General features: G+C 38.5%; 1 protein-coding gene across 3 annotated transcripts in view; it reads right to left on the bottom strand.

Annotated features, from left to right (window-relative positions):
• Positions 1–2,737: 2,737 nt before the first annotated feature.
• The window catches only part of LOC135707163 (RNA-binding protein MEX3B), a 184,160-nt gene continuing 172,344 nt past the window's right edge, over positions 2,738–14,553 (bottom strand). For all 3 annotated transcript variants that reach the window (XM_065228906.1, XM_065228908.1, XM_065228907.1), the window contains one exon: positions 2,738–5,968. In XM_065228906.1, coding sequence (XP_065084978.1) covers positions 4,293–5,768 — 1,476 coding nt within the window. In that variant the 5' untranslated portion in view covers positions 5,769–5,968 and the 3' untranslated portion in view covers positions 2,738–4,292. The remainder of the gene's footprint in view (positions 5,969–14,553) is intronic.

Raw genomic sequence — 14,553 nt, 5'->3', positions numbered from 1 at the left:
GGATTACGAGAAGTGAAGTCAAATTTTACTTGGAAATGCGCAATCGAATTTGGATTACGTGAAGCGAGATCAAATTTTACTTGGAAAACCTAAATTTGGATTGCGTGAAGCGAAGTCAAATTCTTGGTCAAATTTCACTTGTAAAACCGCAATCGAATTTAGATTACGAGAAGTGAACTCAAATTTTACTTGGAAATGCGCAATCGAATTTGGATTACGAGAAGTGAGGTCAAATTCTTGGTCAAAATTCACTTGTAAAAGCGCAATCGAATTTGGATTGCGTGAAGTGAAGTCAAATTTTACTTGGAAATGCGCAATCGAATTTGGATTACGAGAAGTGAAGTCAAATTTTACTTGGAAATGCGCAATCGAATTTGAATTACGAGAAGTGAAGTCAAATTCTAGGTCAAAATTCACTTGGAAATGCGCAATCGAATTCGGATTACGAGAAGTGAAGTCAAATTTTACTTGGAAATGCGCAATCGAATTTGGATTACGAGAAGTGAAGTCAAATTTTACTTGGAAAACCTAAATTTGGATTGCGTGAAGCGAAGTCAAAATCGTGGTCAAATATCACTTGTAAAACCGCAATCAAATTTGGATTACGAGAAGTGAAGTCAAATTTTACTTGGAAATGCGCAATCGAATTTGGATTACGTGAAGCGAGATCAAATTTTACTTGGAAAACCTAAATTTGGATTGCGTGAAGCGAAGTCAAATTCTTGGTCAAATATCACTTGTAAAACCGCAATCAAATTTGGATTACGAGAAGGAAGTCAAATTTTACTTGGAAGTGCGCAATCGAATTTGGATTACGTGAAGCGAGATCCAATTTTACTTGGAAAACCTAAATTTGGATTGCGTGAAGCGAAGTCAAATTCTTGGTCAAATTTTACTTGGAAATGCGCAATCGAATTTGGATTACGAGAAGTGAAGTCAAATTTCACTTGGAAATGCGCAATCGAATGTGGATTGCGTGAAGTGAAGTCAAATTTTACTTGGAAATGCGCAATCGAATATGGATTACGTGAAGGGAGATCAAATTTTACTTGGAAAACCTAAATTTGGATTGCGTGAAGCGAAGAAAAAATCTTGGTCAAATTTCACTTGTAAAACCGCAATTGAATTTGGATTACGAGAAGTGAAGTCAACTTCTTCTAAAAAATGCACAATCGAATTTGGATTACGAGAAGTGAAGTCAAATTTTACTTGGAAATGCGTAATTGAATTTGGATTACGAGAAGTGAAGTCAAATTCTAGGTCAAAATTCACTTGTAAAAGCACAATTGAATTTGGATTACCAGAAGTTAAGTCAAATTTTACTTGGAAATGCGCAATTGAATTTGGATTGCGTGAAGCGAGATCAAATTTTACTTGGAAATGCGCAATCGAATTTGGATTACGAGAAGTGAAGTCAAATTTCACTTGGAAATGCGCAATCGAATGTGGATTGCGTGAAGTGAATGAAGGAATTTGGATTACGAGAAGTGAAGTCAAATTTTACTTGGAAATGCGCAATTGAATTTGGATTACGAGAAGTGAAGTAAAATTTTACTTGGAAATGCGCAATCGAATTTGGATTACGAGAAGTGAAGTCAAATTCTAGGTCAAAATTCACTTGTAAAAGCGCAATTGAATTTGGATTATGAGAAGTGAAGTCAAATTTTACTTGGAAATGCGCAATTGAATTTGGATTACGTGAAGCGAGATCAAATTTTACTTGGAAAGCCTAAATTTGGATTGCGTGAAGCGAAGTCAAATTATCGGTCAAATTTCACTTGTAAAACCGCAATCGAATTTGGATTACGAGGAGTGAAGTCAAATTTTACTTGGAAATGCGCAATAGAATTTGGATTACGAGAAGTGAAGTCAAATTTTACTTGGAAATGTGCAATTGAATTTGGATTACGTGAAGCGAGATCAAATTTTACTTGGAAAACCTAAATTTGGATTGCGTGAAGCGAAGTCAAATTCTTGGTCAAATTTCACTTGTAAAACCGCAATCGAATTTGGATTACGAGAAGTGAAGTCAAATTTTACTTGGAAATGCGCAATCGAATTTGGATTACGAGAAGTGAATTCAAATTCTAGGTCAAAATTCACTTGTAAAAGCGCAATTGAATTTGGATTACGAGAAGTGATGTTAAATTTTACTTGGAAATCCGCAATCGAAATTTGGATTACGAGAAGAGAAATCAAAACTTATTTGGAAAAGCGCCATCGAATTTGGATTACGAGAAGCGAACTCGAATTTTACTTGCAAAAGCGCAAGTTGGATTACGAGAAGTGAAGTCAAATTTTTCTTAGAAATGCGCAATCGAATTTGGATTACGAGAAGTGAAGTCAAATTTTACTTGGAAATGCGCAATCGAATTTGGATTGCGTGAAGTGAAGTCAAATTTTACTTGCAAAAGCGCAATCAAATTTGGATGACGAGAAGTGAAGGCCTCCTGAAGGACCTTAAAGTAACCGGTGGTTCATTATTTAAATCCACTCGAAGAAACATTCTGCAAAGACGTGTGTGAAGTACACAATGTAGGACCAAAATGTTGGACGAATCAGTACGATTCTACCTGTATAGGTGGTCTGTACTAAAAATTTCAGTCAGTTCAGTCACATGTCTGGACTTTGTGACTAGAGTTAATGAGTTCTCGATGAACATTTCAAATGGTCCTATCTGCTTTGATCGATTCTCTTCATCGACTTTCTCCTTTCATAACCACTGCTATGCAAACAGATTTCGCGCTAATTCTACCACATAGTTTGATAAAGGAGGTTCTTATCTAGCGTCCAAAACGTCAAATACAACAGGGAAAGGTTTTGCAGCTGAGTTATTAACGAAAGAGAAAGTCGATGAAGAGAATCGATTAAAGCAGATAGGACCATTTGAAATGTTCATCAAGAGTTGTCCTCAAAAATTATGTTCGTAAAATAACCCTAACTGTAAGTGTGTATTGAATTTATAGCCGATCTCATAGACCATCTACAACACTTTGGTAAAACAATACAGGATCAGTTTTGATCTGTCGACCCACAGTTTTACAACATGTTGGAGCAGGTCGGTTCTTGGGGGTGCACAAGGAGCCAAAAAGTCCGATACAAAATTCGAGACTTGTGCTAAGGGTTCTCTACAATAGCATGAACGGTTTCTACATAACCTCAGGTGTAATCCAATGTTGAATTTCACGGACTTGAAGATTTGACCGAAAGGTAGATGAAGGGCTTTTTAGGACCCCAAAACAAATTACGCGGAGATTCTAATCCAACACGAAAGCTTATTGCGAAACTCGTTGGGCAATCATAACCAATCGAAGAGTTGCTAGACCTGTGTATATATTGGAATTTCTGAAAGGGTCTCTACCAGGGTCAGGGACAGCTCGGATACCTGAGAATCACCTTAGACTGAGAGGAATGTGAGCAGTTCCAGAATTTGTTGATCGACCTTCTCCCATTTTTTTCCTGGTGAATAAAAAATCAGATTTTTTCACGGTTTTCTTGGTTGAATCGCCACTCCGAATAAGTCTTAAATCGCGTCCAAACTCAAACCCACAAAACACTTTGAAACGCAAAAGTAGCAACGAAAAAGCAAAGCTGGCATCTACGTCGGCAAAACTGCATAAAAACTCCAAAATGCTTTTCAAAAAACGTTGTTCCAATCCAAAATTAAACCGCCACCAGACGAAATAGTTGCAGCCTCTGAGGTCCTGAGTGGGAGAGTTGAAAATCAGTCCTAGCACAACTGGCAACACTGCTTCACGTCACATTTTCCCGCATCGAAGTTACTTTCGTTTTTCTTGTGCTGATTCCAAATTTTAAAACCACAATAATTTTACCTGTTTTTCAATCGTTCGCTTTATACATCTATAGTTGCATCTTTCGTTATATGATTGTTAAGAACCTCTGTACATCTATTACATTATCTGCTGTTCACCTACAATCCATATCATTCGGTTAGTCCTCCCGATATCTTCTTCCTTTTTTTTTTTTTTTGTTCTCTTCACCATTCCTCGCTAACTCCGGGAACTGGCCGTATCTTCGCATTTGCGCTGCAACCGTTACCTTTCCTCTTAATTGTATTCATCAAATAGATACGTATCAAAGTAATAATTCACCAAAAAAAAAAATAACTAATCCAGAATAAAACAACACGTGCTGTTCACTACCGAGCATTAAAAAAAAAATAAATCCGACCATAGATCTTATATATCAATAATAGCAATAAAAATAAACAAAGCTCAGTAGTAGCATCTCCGCGCAGGCGCGCGCGCGCCGCCTCACTCGCTCACACCGTCTTATCGCTGAAAGATGAAATCATCCGGCGAGTAGGACACGGAGTTGCGCGACGACGACGGTAGGGTCCAGATGAGCGACGAGTTGTCCGTATCCGTGCCGGCACCGGAGCCCTGGCTTTCGCTCAGGTTCTCCCAGATGTTGCGGAAGTCCGGTACGCTCTCGATTCCGCCGCCCATGTTTACATTGCCGACACCGTTTCCATTGCCACCGAGACCCCCGATGCCGCCGGCATTTCCGCCGACGCCATTGTTGATACCCCCATTGCCCCCACCCGATAGGTGATGATGGTTGACGAGACCGTTCAGGGTGGGTCCCGCCGTGTTGGTCGGCGAGTTGTACGCCGTGCTCATGTTGTTGAAGTACTCCAGCAGGTTGTCGATGATGAACTGGTTCGTGTCGAAGTCCTGATGCCCTTGTAGCCCGTGCAGTCCATGCAGTCCGTTGACTCCGCCTCCAACGCCGTGGTGTAGCATATCGTGATGTCCGTTGGTCAGTGTGCTCTGTGGGGAAGTGTTGGCAGTGCTGCCCCCACTGCTCGAGCTGCTCGAACTACTCGAACTGGAACTGCTGGAGCTGCTTGAGCTCGAACTAGAACTGGAACTGGTGGCCGACGTACCGGCCCGGGTTGCAATGTGTTCCTCGATCAGCTGCCGCGCCGTGTGGACATTCGTTGGCAGTCCCGTAATCTCGAATACCGATTCCTGGTTCCGTTTCGGCGTTATGATGTACGTATTGGTCTTGAGCTGAATGTTTTTGATGGTCGCTCCCTTGGGTCCCACCACCAACCCAACAACCTTCTGCGGTACCCGGATCTGAATCGTAATCTCATCGGGCGTGCTGTACCCCAGCATATTCCGACTTTCGGCCAGCAGGGCCATCGCTTGCTTCTTCGACGACCGCAACGTGCTGAAGTGATCCGCCGCCGACAGAATCTCCTGCTTCGCTCTCGTAACATCCTCCTTCGTGCCGGTGATCACAAAGATCGGTTCTTCGCCTCTGATCGGAGTCTTGATGAATGTGTTAGTCTTCGCCCTCAGTGCCTTGATCTTGCAACCCTGTCGGCCGACGATTTCCGCCACATGCTCCGACGACGGCACCGGGACGCATTCCGTGTGTGACTTGTACTTAACCGGTCGTTCCTCGACCTTGGGCGCCAGTCCGTTGATCATCGCTACGAATGTATCGAACACCTTGGAGTTTTGCTGAATCAGTTCGTCGACGGCACTGCCACCGGAATGGTTGTCACCGGCCCCGCCACCGACACCGGTCATGTTAAGTGGACCACCACCACCGCCGCCACCGCCGCCGCCTCCTCCTCCACCGCCGCCGGGACTGTTCATCTGGAGATCCTCAAAGTGGGACGTCAACTGGGCCAGGGTTGTAGTGCCTGGCGGGAGCAGCGCCGCTGCCGTCGTCGCACTCTGCCGATTATCATCAAATGCAAGAGAAAACTCATCCATGCTGGCTGAGGACATGGGTCTTTCTAGTATGAGCGGAATTTTGATTGATTTTCTTCTTCTTCCGCTTATTCAGTTGTAGTAGCAGCTAGTAGCAGTACGTGTGAGTCAGTGGGTGTGTTGTAACAAATTTTGATTATCCGATCGGTGTCCGATTAGTAGAATAACTTTCTTTTCTCTTATAGGCAATTATAACGATATTTCACTAGAATTTTGCACTGAACACGGAAAGGAAAAGAGAAAAAGAAAGAAAAAAGAAAAAGGGGAAAATTAAAATCATTCTGCTTGTTCGGCTCGCAATGCGTGTTGGTGTGTTGAATGTTGGAGGTCACTCTCGGTGGTTATTTACGATGCAATTGCATTTGGCAGAAGCGAAGGTGTAATAAGGGGATAATTATTGATTCGGGGGTGACCTCTGGGGCCGAGCGCAACATCGAAGAAAAGGTGTCCATCAGATGATGATTACTGATCTCGCGGCGCCTAGGCGCTAGGGGTCACCACCATCGAATAAAGCTATTTTTTGTTTTGCTATAAATATGGAAAAGTAAGGTTACATATGCGGCTTTGTAAAATCAATGCTGTCAATGAGTAAAGAGATATGCGGCAGTTTAAGTTAAAATAGTTTATTGCGAGCAGCTGTAGTAATAATGTAGTCGAAATGCAGATAATAGTTAATACAGGTGTACAGTACAGTCAACTTTTCACAACTCGATATTGAGTTATACAACTTTTACGATGGCCCGTTCGATTTTCTATGAATTTATAGTTCTAAACATCGAATCTCTTCATTAGTTGGAGTTACGGAGGGTTGAGTTTATTAAAAAGTCAGTGGAAATTGCGTTGATTTTTTCGTTCTTTTGTAAAGTTGACAGAGAAATCGATTGAAATATCACCAGCGGTAATTCCAGTGAACTAACTGATCTCATGTGCTTTCGTCGATTAGAATTGTTTTCAAAACATTTATGAGAATATATCTAATCACTATAAATAGTGACTTTAGTGACCATGTTGAAGAAATAAGCGCACTTAGTTTTTTTCTACCGAGCTCGGTTGTGCAAATCTCGGAAAAAAAAGTTTTACTGAGATCTCAACAACCATTTCATTTGTTTGCTGATATTCAGCTAAGCATTATCCGAGACTCAGCAATCAAATTTGACTTTTGCTGAGATCTCAGTGACACTTTTCTTGTCGAGATTTGTACAGCCGAGCTCGGTAGAAAAAAACATTCATAAAGTTTGTAAGAGAACACAAATTTGTAGCATAAGTCCTTGGATTTTTTTTAAATACTAAAAGAAGGATCACAATTAAATCTGAGAATAACTCCATCTTCAAAGGAATTCGGAAAATAAATTCAGGAGAGTTTGCCAAACAAATTATCAGAAGAAATCTAAGGAATTTGTGAGTACAGGGTGTCGACTCAAAGTCAAAAATAAAATTCCCTGACTTTCCAGCCGGTTTTCAGAAAAATTCCAGTCCACAAAACTTCGTTATTTAAACCTAAGAACCTACACCGTGATGTGCTACCGTAGTGTAAATTAAGGTTAGTTTAAAATGAGCAGTAGGGCAAACTTTCGAAAATATCAAGAATAGCACACTCATGGCACGTACAACAGAACTTGATACTAATACAATTTTTACAGACCATATGACCGACTACCTACGAAGGATGTGAATAAACCTAGGGCTATAAATACATATTATAATATAATAATAAATAACTACTGCTCACAACTAGGCTCACTATTCATTACTAAGTAATAATAGGAATATTTAATCAATGTCACCAAGCTCTCAATTTGTGTTCATAATTTCACAGCCAAATCAACATCATCCCGTAGACGATCCTTTTTCTTAACATATAAATTATTGTAAAATAACAGAGCAGTGATTATTCTTGCTTTTGGAAACCGAACCTGGGGATTAGTCAGTTTCGTACTCTCTGGAACTCCATATGACAACCGCAGACATGGCAAAATAATTTATGTTTAATTATCATTAACATTTTATTATCTCAGTGAGTTCACATTATGCCTTGTTCAGACTGGAGAGTTATAACATGTTATAACGGTTGTCAAATAATTGCAACACAGAAACCACCATCAAGATAGCGCTATAACATGTTATAACTCTGTAGTCTGAACGTACTATTACAAACAGAAATTACAAGTTGAATAGGGAAGAGCGCTACTTCGTCGTAATCGCCCATTTCCGTTCTATCGAGCAGAAATCATCAATAATGTCAACGATTTCACCATGCACAAAACAATAATACGTTTGTTCCGATCCGTTAGTTCATAAGCCACAACATGAAGCCTATTACACCGAATTGTATGAATATTTACACTCATTGTTCTTAAAACAAAAGAAGCGTTCCTAGCGAATCCCCTTTTTCTACGTTTATCAGTAGGACGAAGAAAATTAAATAGCGTTGCAATGCGTTAGGACGGAATTGAATCTCGTAGGACGAATTTAGAATCAAGAAGCAGTGTTAGATTTTTAATAATATCTCAACATTGTTTGACTCTTTATCAAATCTTTATTTAAAAGTTATCTTTGATGAAAACATTCCATATTTTGTTCAAACCCATTAAAAAAAGAGAGGTAAAGTGCGAGATGTGCTTAGTAGAACGGAAATTAGATCAAAACCCTATGTGATTATTTTCGGATTAATTTTAAAAATGTTTATCATTTGAGCAGAATAATTTTCTCCTGCAAACTCTCGGCTTCTTTTTGAGCATCTTGAGCTCTCGGAATTGACAGCTTCTTCCATACGACGATCCTTGTCTACATGGAAAGCGAATGCGATTTTTCGAACTCGCTGAATAAGTTCATTCAAAATTTGTAAGTTTTCAAAACCCGCCTGCATCAGTAACACCATCATAGATCTAACGTCGCGCTACGACCCGAGCAGGAAAAAATAACTTATTAATACCAAATTTAGGTATGGAAATAGCATAACTGGCAACCTAAATATGGTATTAGTGAGGCTGACATACAAAATACCAAAAATAATACGTCAAAAATGTTCTACGAATAACGAAATAATAAATATTTTTGTTATTACAATAACAAACGGATAACAGATGCTTTTTAAGATGCCAGAATACCATAGTTTGTTATTTTGAAGGTCTTCTAATACCAATTCAATAACTCTTTTAGGTGTAATTGTCTAAAAACTGAAAGATCACATTTTGTTATTTTGGTATTCATTTGATATTTTACAAAATATTTCGATAAGTGATCAAAATCAAAACAAGGTTTTATACCACATGCATACCAAAATCTGGTATCATACCACATTAAGATATTGATTTGTTATCAATTAGCTATCGGTTCCTGCTCGGGGACTGAAACGTAATGTGGGCGGAAGCGGAACGGAAACGGCAAGTTTGACAATTGTCACAAATGACATCAAGATGCCTAACCGCACTCGATTTGATTCTAACTAGTTTTCAATCCGACAAATAGGCTTACTCAGATCGGGCTTTTCCGCTACCACTGCCATTCCGCTTTAATTGCGCTTGGGCCTTGACTCTTCCCTCATGTTTTCAAAAAGATATTCTGCATTTACCGAAAAACCTCTCTCTGCATGCATTGGCGTTGCCATGCGATAAGCAGCAAATCATTTTCACAACCAACAATAGTTCTGAATACGCCGACCAATAACCTGTGCCAAAAAACGTCCAGTCGTTCCTTTTTGCGATCATATTGATCAAATGTGCAATATTGTTCAGATGGTCAATATTAATGAACCTTTCCATAATGCCTCTAACTATTTGAGACATCACGTTGCACAAAAAAGGCACCATAGGGTTGTCCGTCTGAAATTCGCATTGAAATGGCTCAACTTCGACAGCAACTGATTTGAAGAAAGCTAGCTTAATACCACGTTCATACTACAGAGTTATAACATGTTATAACGGTTGTCAAATAATTGCAAAACAGAAACCACCATCAAGATAGTGCTATAACATGTTATAAATCTGTAGTCTGAACGTACTATTAGCCATCAGCAGCGAGACATTCAAACAGTTTTTAACATTTTGGTAGGAAGCTGACGTTGGTTCGATTTGTCTTTCTGGACGCCTTGAATGAATTTTCGTATTTGCGGAGTAATTTTGATTGCTCTCTGAACAGCAGCAATATTTTCCAACCATCGGTGACCGCAAAACTTTAGCGGGAATATGGTAGATCCAGAATACATCGTGATAAACGCTTGTCTTGCTGGTACATCTTTGAAGATATTGTAGATACCACGCAAACATTTGACAACATTCCAACTTATACTGCGAACACTATCCTTGAATACATTATGCAAAATATACAGCCCACAGCTTCCCAGATCTATCAGCTTCTCGCCACCTTTTTGTACCTCTAGCTTCAATTCACATTGGGCCCATCCATGGACACTTCCAGCAACTTGTTCGAAGAGATACCGGCAAGGGCGTCCATAAACGCAGCGAGTAGATCTGATGGCCGGGATATTCCCAAAAACTTTGACGTCATGCACTGATAAAATTTCAAAGATTGTTTTATGTGTCCCACACATGATTTTTTGCAATGTGATCAACATTATTTTTTCCCCTGACCTACATTAAAATTCCCTGACATTCCCTGACTTTCCAGATCATAAATAGAATTCCCTGACATTCCCTGACTTTCCAGGTTTTTCCAGGTAGTCGACACCCTGGAGTAGAAATGCCAATGAATTTTTAGGAGACTTTCAATGTGAGTAGAGTTCCAAGGGAAAGAGTGAGATTCAAAAGGAAATAAGAAATGAATTCAATTAATATTCTGATAACAGGGTGTCGACTCAAAGTCGAAAACAAAATTCCCTGACTTTCCAGTCGGTTTTCAGAAAATTTCCAGTCCACAAAACTACGTTATTTTAACCTAAGAAGCTACAACGTGATGAGCTTTATTATACCCAGTGCTGTGTTCCTAAAATTTGAGCTAAGTAGTCGCACCCAATATTGACCGGCGACCTTAAAATATAAATCTGCCTAAAATAACGATGCATTCGCCCGCGACGTTGATGGCGTTGTTTCACATAGTGTTTTATCTAGTTTATAAGTCCCTTTACCCTTTCTTCTTGAAATTAAGATTAGTTCAATTATGAAAGTTCTGTCAACATTTTCCCAGTACTATCATTTGTGTTTTCTAATTTATATCATATTTATCTTGCTTGACTTTCTCCTAATTTCAGGAAAAACCTTGAACAATTTCTAGAATTTTCCTAAACATTCGTGGGCAAAGCAAAATTTCCAAAACTATCAGTATGTTATCAAATCAAAACCTCAGCAGTAAGAAGCCCTTACTGCGCTAACTGCGCAAAGGCGCAACGAACTTTTGTTTCTCCGAGGCACTCGGTCCCCCTTCTTAAGTCACAAGTACTAGGCCAATTAAGGGGAAGATTATGGATATGATGATAATTAAAATCAAAAAAACAAAAAATAAAGATACATAAATATGGATTCGTTTTATGCGTTTTACTCAGAACACCTCTGGCGTTTTACAAATCATTACCATCAATCGTCGCTATGCAAATCTTTGAAATAAGAACCAGAGATGTTTGTGTTGTTACAACTAATGTTACCTTTGGAAACCTTTTTAGGCAATACATTTACTGTTTCAGTGCCACGTTTTCACGTTTATAACAGGTTCTTGCTTTAAACGTTCCCAAGAACTCGTGACATTACTGCCGAAAGTATTAAATCAGTCCAGAAAATTTAACATTTTCGGAAGTGAGTCTATCTTTAAGCGATTCAACATTTTCCCTACTGAACTCAAGCTTTTCTGAAGTTATTAAATATGCTATGAGCTGAATACACGAATCCAGTGCTTCCAATGTTTCCGAAGTGATTCAAAACGTTTGTAAAGTTCAGTACTGTTTGAAGTTATTCTGTTGGCTGCTTTTTTTCTGAAATGGTCCAGTACTTACCAAAGTGATCCTAATTTTTTCTCAAGTTATTCAGTACTTTCTGAAGGGATTCTTAACTTTCCAAAGTGATTCTAAACTTTCCTAATGGAATGTAATGTCAGTATAGACAGATCTCGTTTTTGGAAACGTAACTACAGTGCACTCTCTACGACTCGAGGTACCTATAGAATTATCGAGTTATAGAATAACAATCTCATACAAATTGGCTATCTCAGTAGCCATGACACTCATTTTTATGATGGTTATATAACTGTATATCGAGTAACTGAACATCGAGTTGTGAAGAGTTGGCTGTTCTTCATCTATGTTGCCAAAGTCGAGATCTTTTTCGATGTGTCACAATTAAGTAGCTTAGCGATAATAATCAATACTTCCTGAAGTAAATCCTGCTGAGAAACTGTTGAAAAATTCCTGGAAGTGAGGAGGATCTCTCGGTTTTTGACGATCTAATTGACCTACATTATGAAGCGGCCGGCGCTGTTATTGCCTATCCTTAAGTATGAGATCAGCAGTTTTTACTCATTGCAGATGCATGCTCGTCCAACGCATCGTTTTTTGCTTCTCTGATAGGTGATCTGGCAATAACGGAGTAGCAACCGCGAGCGGATTTTTTTTTCTTTATTTAAGAGGTTTTTAGCCTAAAGGCTGGTTCGCCTCTGAGAACCGCGAGCGGTTAATCATTCTCATGCTCAATTATGTCTGTGCTATTTGAAGTGATTCAGTACTTTCTGAAGTTTTTCTGCAGTAATTCAGCACTTTTCAAACTGATTCCGAGATTTTCTATCGTTTTTCAGTACTTTCAGAAGAGATTTTGAACTTTTTTTTAATGATTCTGTGATGCCCAAAGTTATTCCGATTTTTCTGAAGTTACTAAATATTTTCTGAAGGGATTCCAAACTTTTCTGAAGTTATAACAAAATGATCTCAGCTCTAGAAGAAGTGATTGCAAACTTGAGAGAATTGATAAAGTACTTTCCGAAGTTTTGTGAAGATGTTCAGTTCTTTCCGGATTTTTTTTTTTAGTTTTTACGAAAGCGATTACAAACTTTCTCGAAAGATTAAGTATTATCCAAAAGGATTCAGAAATTTTCTTAAGTCACTCAATACTATCCGAAGAATTTCAAAGTTTTTTCTGTTTTATCAAAGTAACATTGTAAGTTTTATTGAGGTTTTAAAGCACTCTACAAGTCTAAATCACGGTCTACAGTACCCTCATAAAACCCAAATTGTTACTTGGGTACTTTCAGAATTGATTTCAAACTGTTCAAAAGTGATTCAGTTCTTCCTGAAGCGATTCAGTACTTTCGGAAGTGATTACAAACTATCTGGAATTATTCAGTACTTTTCGGAGTGATTCCAAACAGTTCTGAAGTGATTCAGTACTTTCTGAAATCATTTAGTGCTTTGCGAAGTGATTATGAACATTCTGAAGCGATTCAGTATTTCCGACGTGAGGCTGAACGTTTCTGAAAAGATTCTGTGCATTCCTAGCTAATTTAATCATTTTCGAAGTTATTCGGTTCTCGCGGAAATTATTACAAACTTTCTGGGATGATTCAGTACTTTCCAATGTGAATCCGAAATTTTCTGAAGTGATTCAATACTACCCCAAGAGATTCCGAGCTTAAAGTGGTTCAACACTTTCCGAAGTGATTCAGTGCTTTCTGAAATAATTCAGTACTTTCCGAAGTGATCATGAACTTTTCCAAAGTGATTCCGAACATTACTGAAGATATTCGGTGTTTTCCGAAGTGATTCCGAACATTTCTCAAGTGATTCAATTATTTTCAAAGTGAACTTTTCGCAATGATTGAGTGCTTTCCAAAGTGATTTCGAATATTTATTGAGTGTTTTGGGTCTTTTCTGAAGTTATTCAGTACTTTGTGAAATGATTCTCAACATTTATGAAGTGATTCAAGACTTTCTAAAGTGATTCAAGACTCTCTGAAGTCATTCCACACTGTTCTAAATCGATACAGTACGTTCAGAAGTGATTTCGAACATTTCTAAAGTGATACAATACATTCCTAAATGATTCAGTAGTTTCCGAATTGATTGAAAACATTTCTGAAGTGATTTAGCACTTCCGAAGTGAGTCCAAACTTTTCTGAAATGATTCAGTACTTTCTGAAGTGATTTCGAACTTTTCATTAGTTATTCAGTGCGCTCTGAAATGATTCAGTACTATCTGAAGAGATTCCGTATTTTTATGAAGTGATTCAATTATTTCCTTAAGTGATTCAGTAATTTTTTAAGTGATTCCGAACTATTCTCAAGTGATTCAGTACTTTCTGAAGTTATGTCGATCTTGCTTATATGATTTCAAACTATTCTCCCATACCTCACCATGAAAGAATTTTGAAAGCACCATCATGTCAAAATTTCTATCTTACGTCACTAAGTAGCGCCAACTTTTGCCCGCCAATCAGGATTTGCACCGTTAGTGGTTAACCTCAATTAGATGAACTTTTGAACAGTTCAGTGGTATTATTTAACTTTTTTTTCCCTCGATCATGGACACAGCTCGAGCAAAGTCTGAGATCAAACTGCAATCTAAATTTGATGTTGTGATTTCGCTGATAATGATAACTCAGGTTGCTGTCGTTTTGGTCGTTTTAACGGTCGTTTTAACGGTTAAAATTGCTATCAGTGAGAGCAAACTGAATACTCAATTTGATATCAATTTTTCATGTTGATAACAAAACAAGTATTCAATTTGATGTTATGTTAAGGCAATGAAATCAAACCCGCAACAACATATTTTTGAAGAGCAAATGTACAGCAAAATGAAAACAAAATTTATCAATTGCATAAACTGAAATCAAATTACGAATTCAGTTTGATGTTGATATCAAAACTTGA

Source organism: Ochlerotatus camptorhynchus, unplaced genomic scaffold, assembly GCF_037179485.1.
Source record: "Ochlerotatus camptorhynchus isolate MF236.1 unplaced genomic scaffold, CSIRO-AGI_Acam_v1.1 ptg000304l, whole genome shotgun sequence".
In the NCBI taxonomy this organism is placed as follows: domain Eukaryota; kingdom Metazoa; phylum Arthropoda; class Insecta; order Diptera; family Culicidae; genus Ochlerotatus; species Ochlerotatus camptorhynchus.
This window is presented reverse-complemented; position numbering and strand designations above follow the sequence as displayed.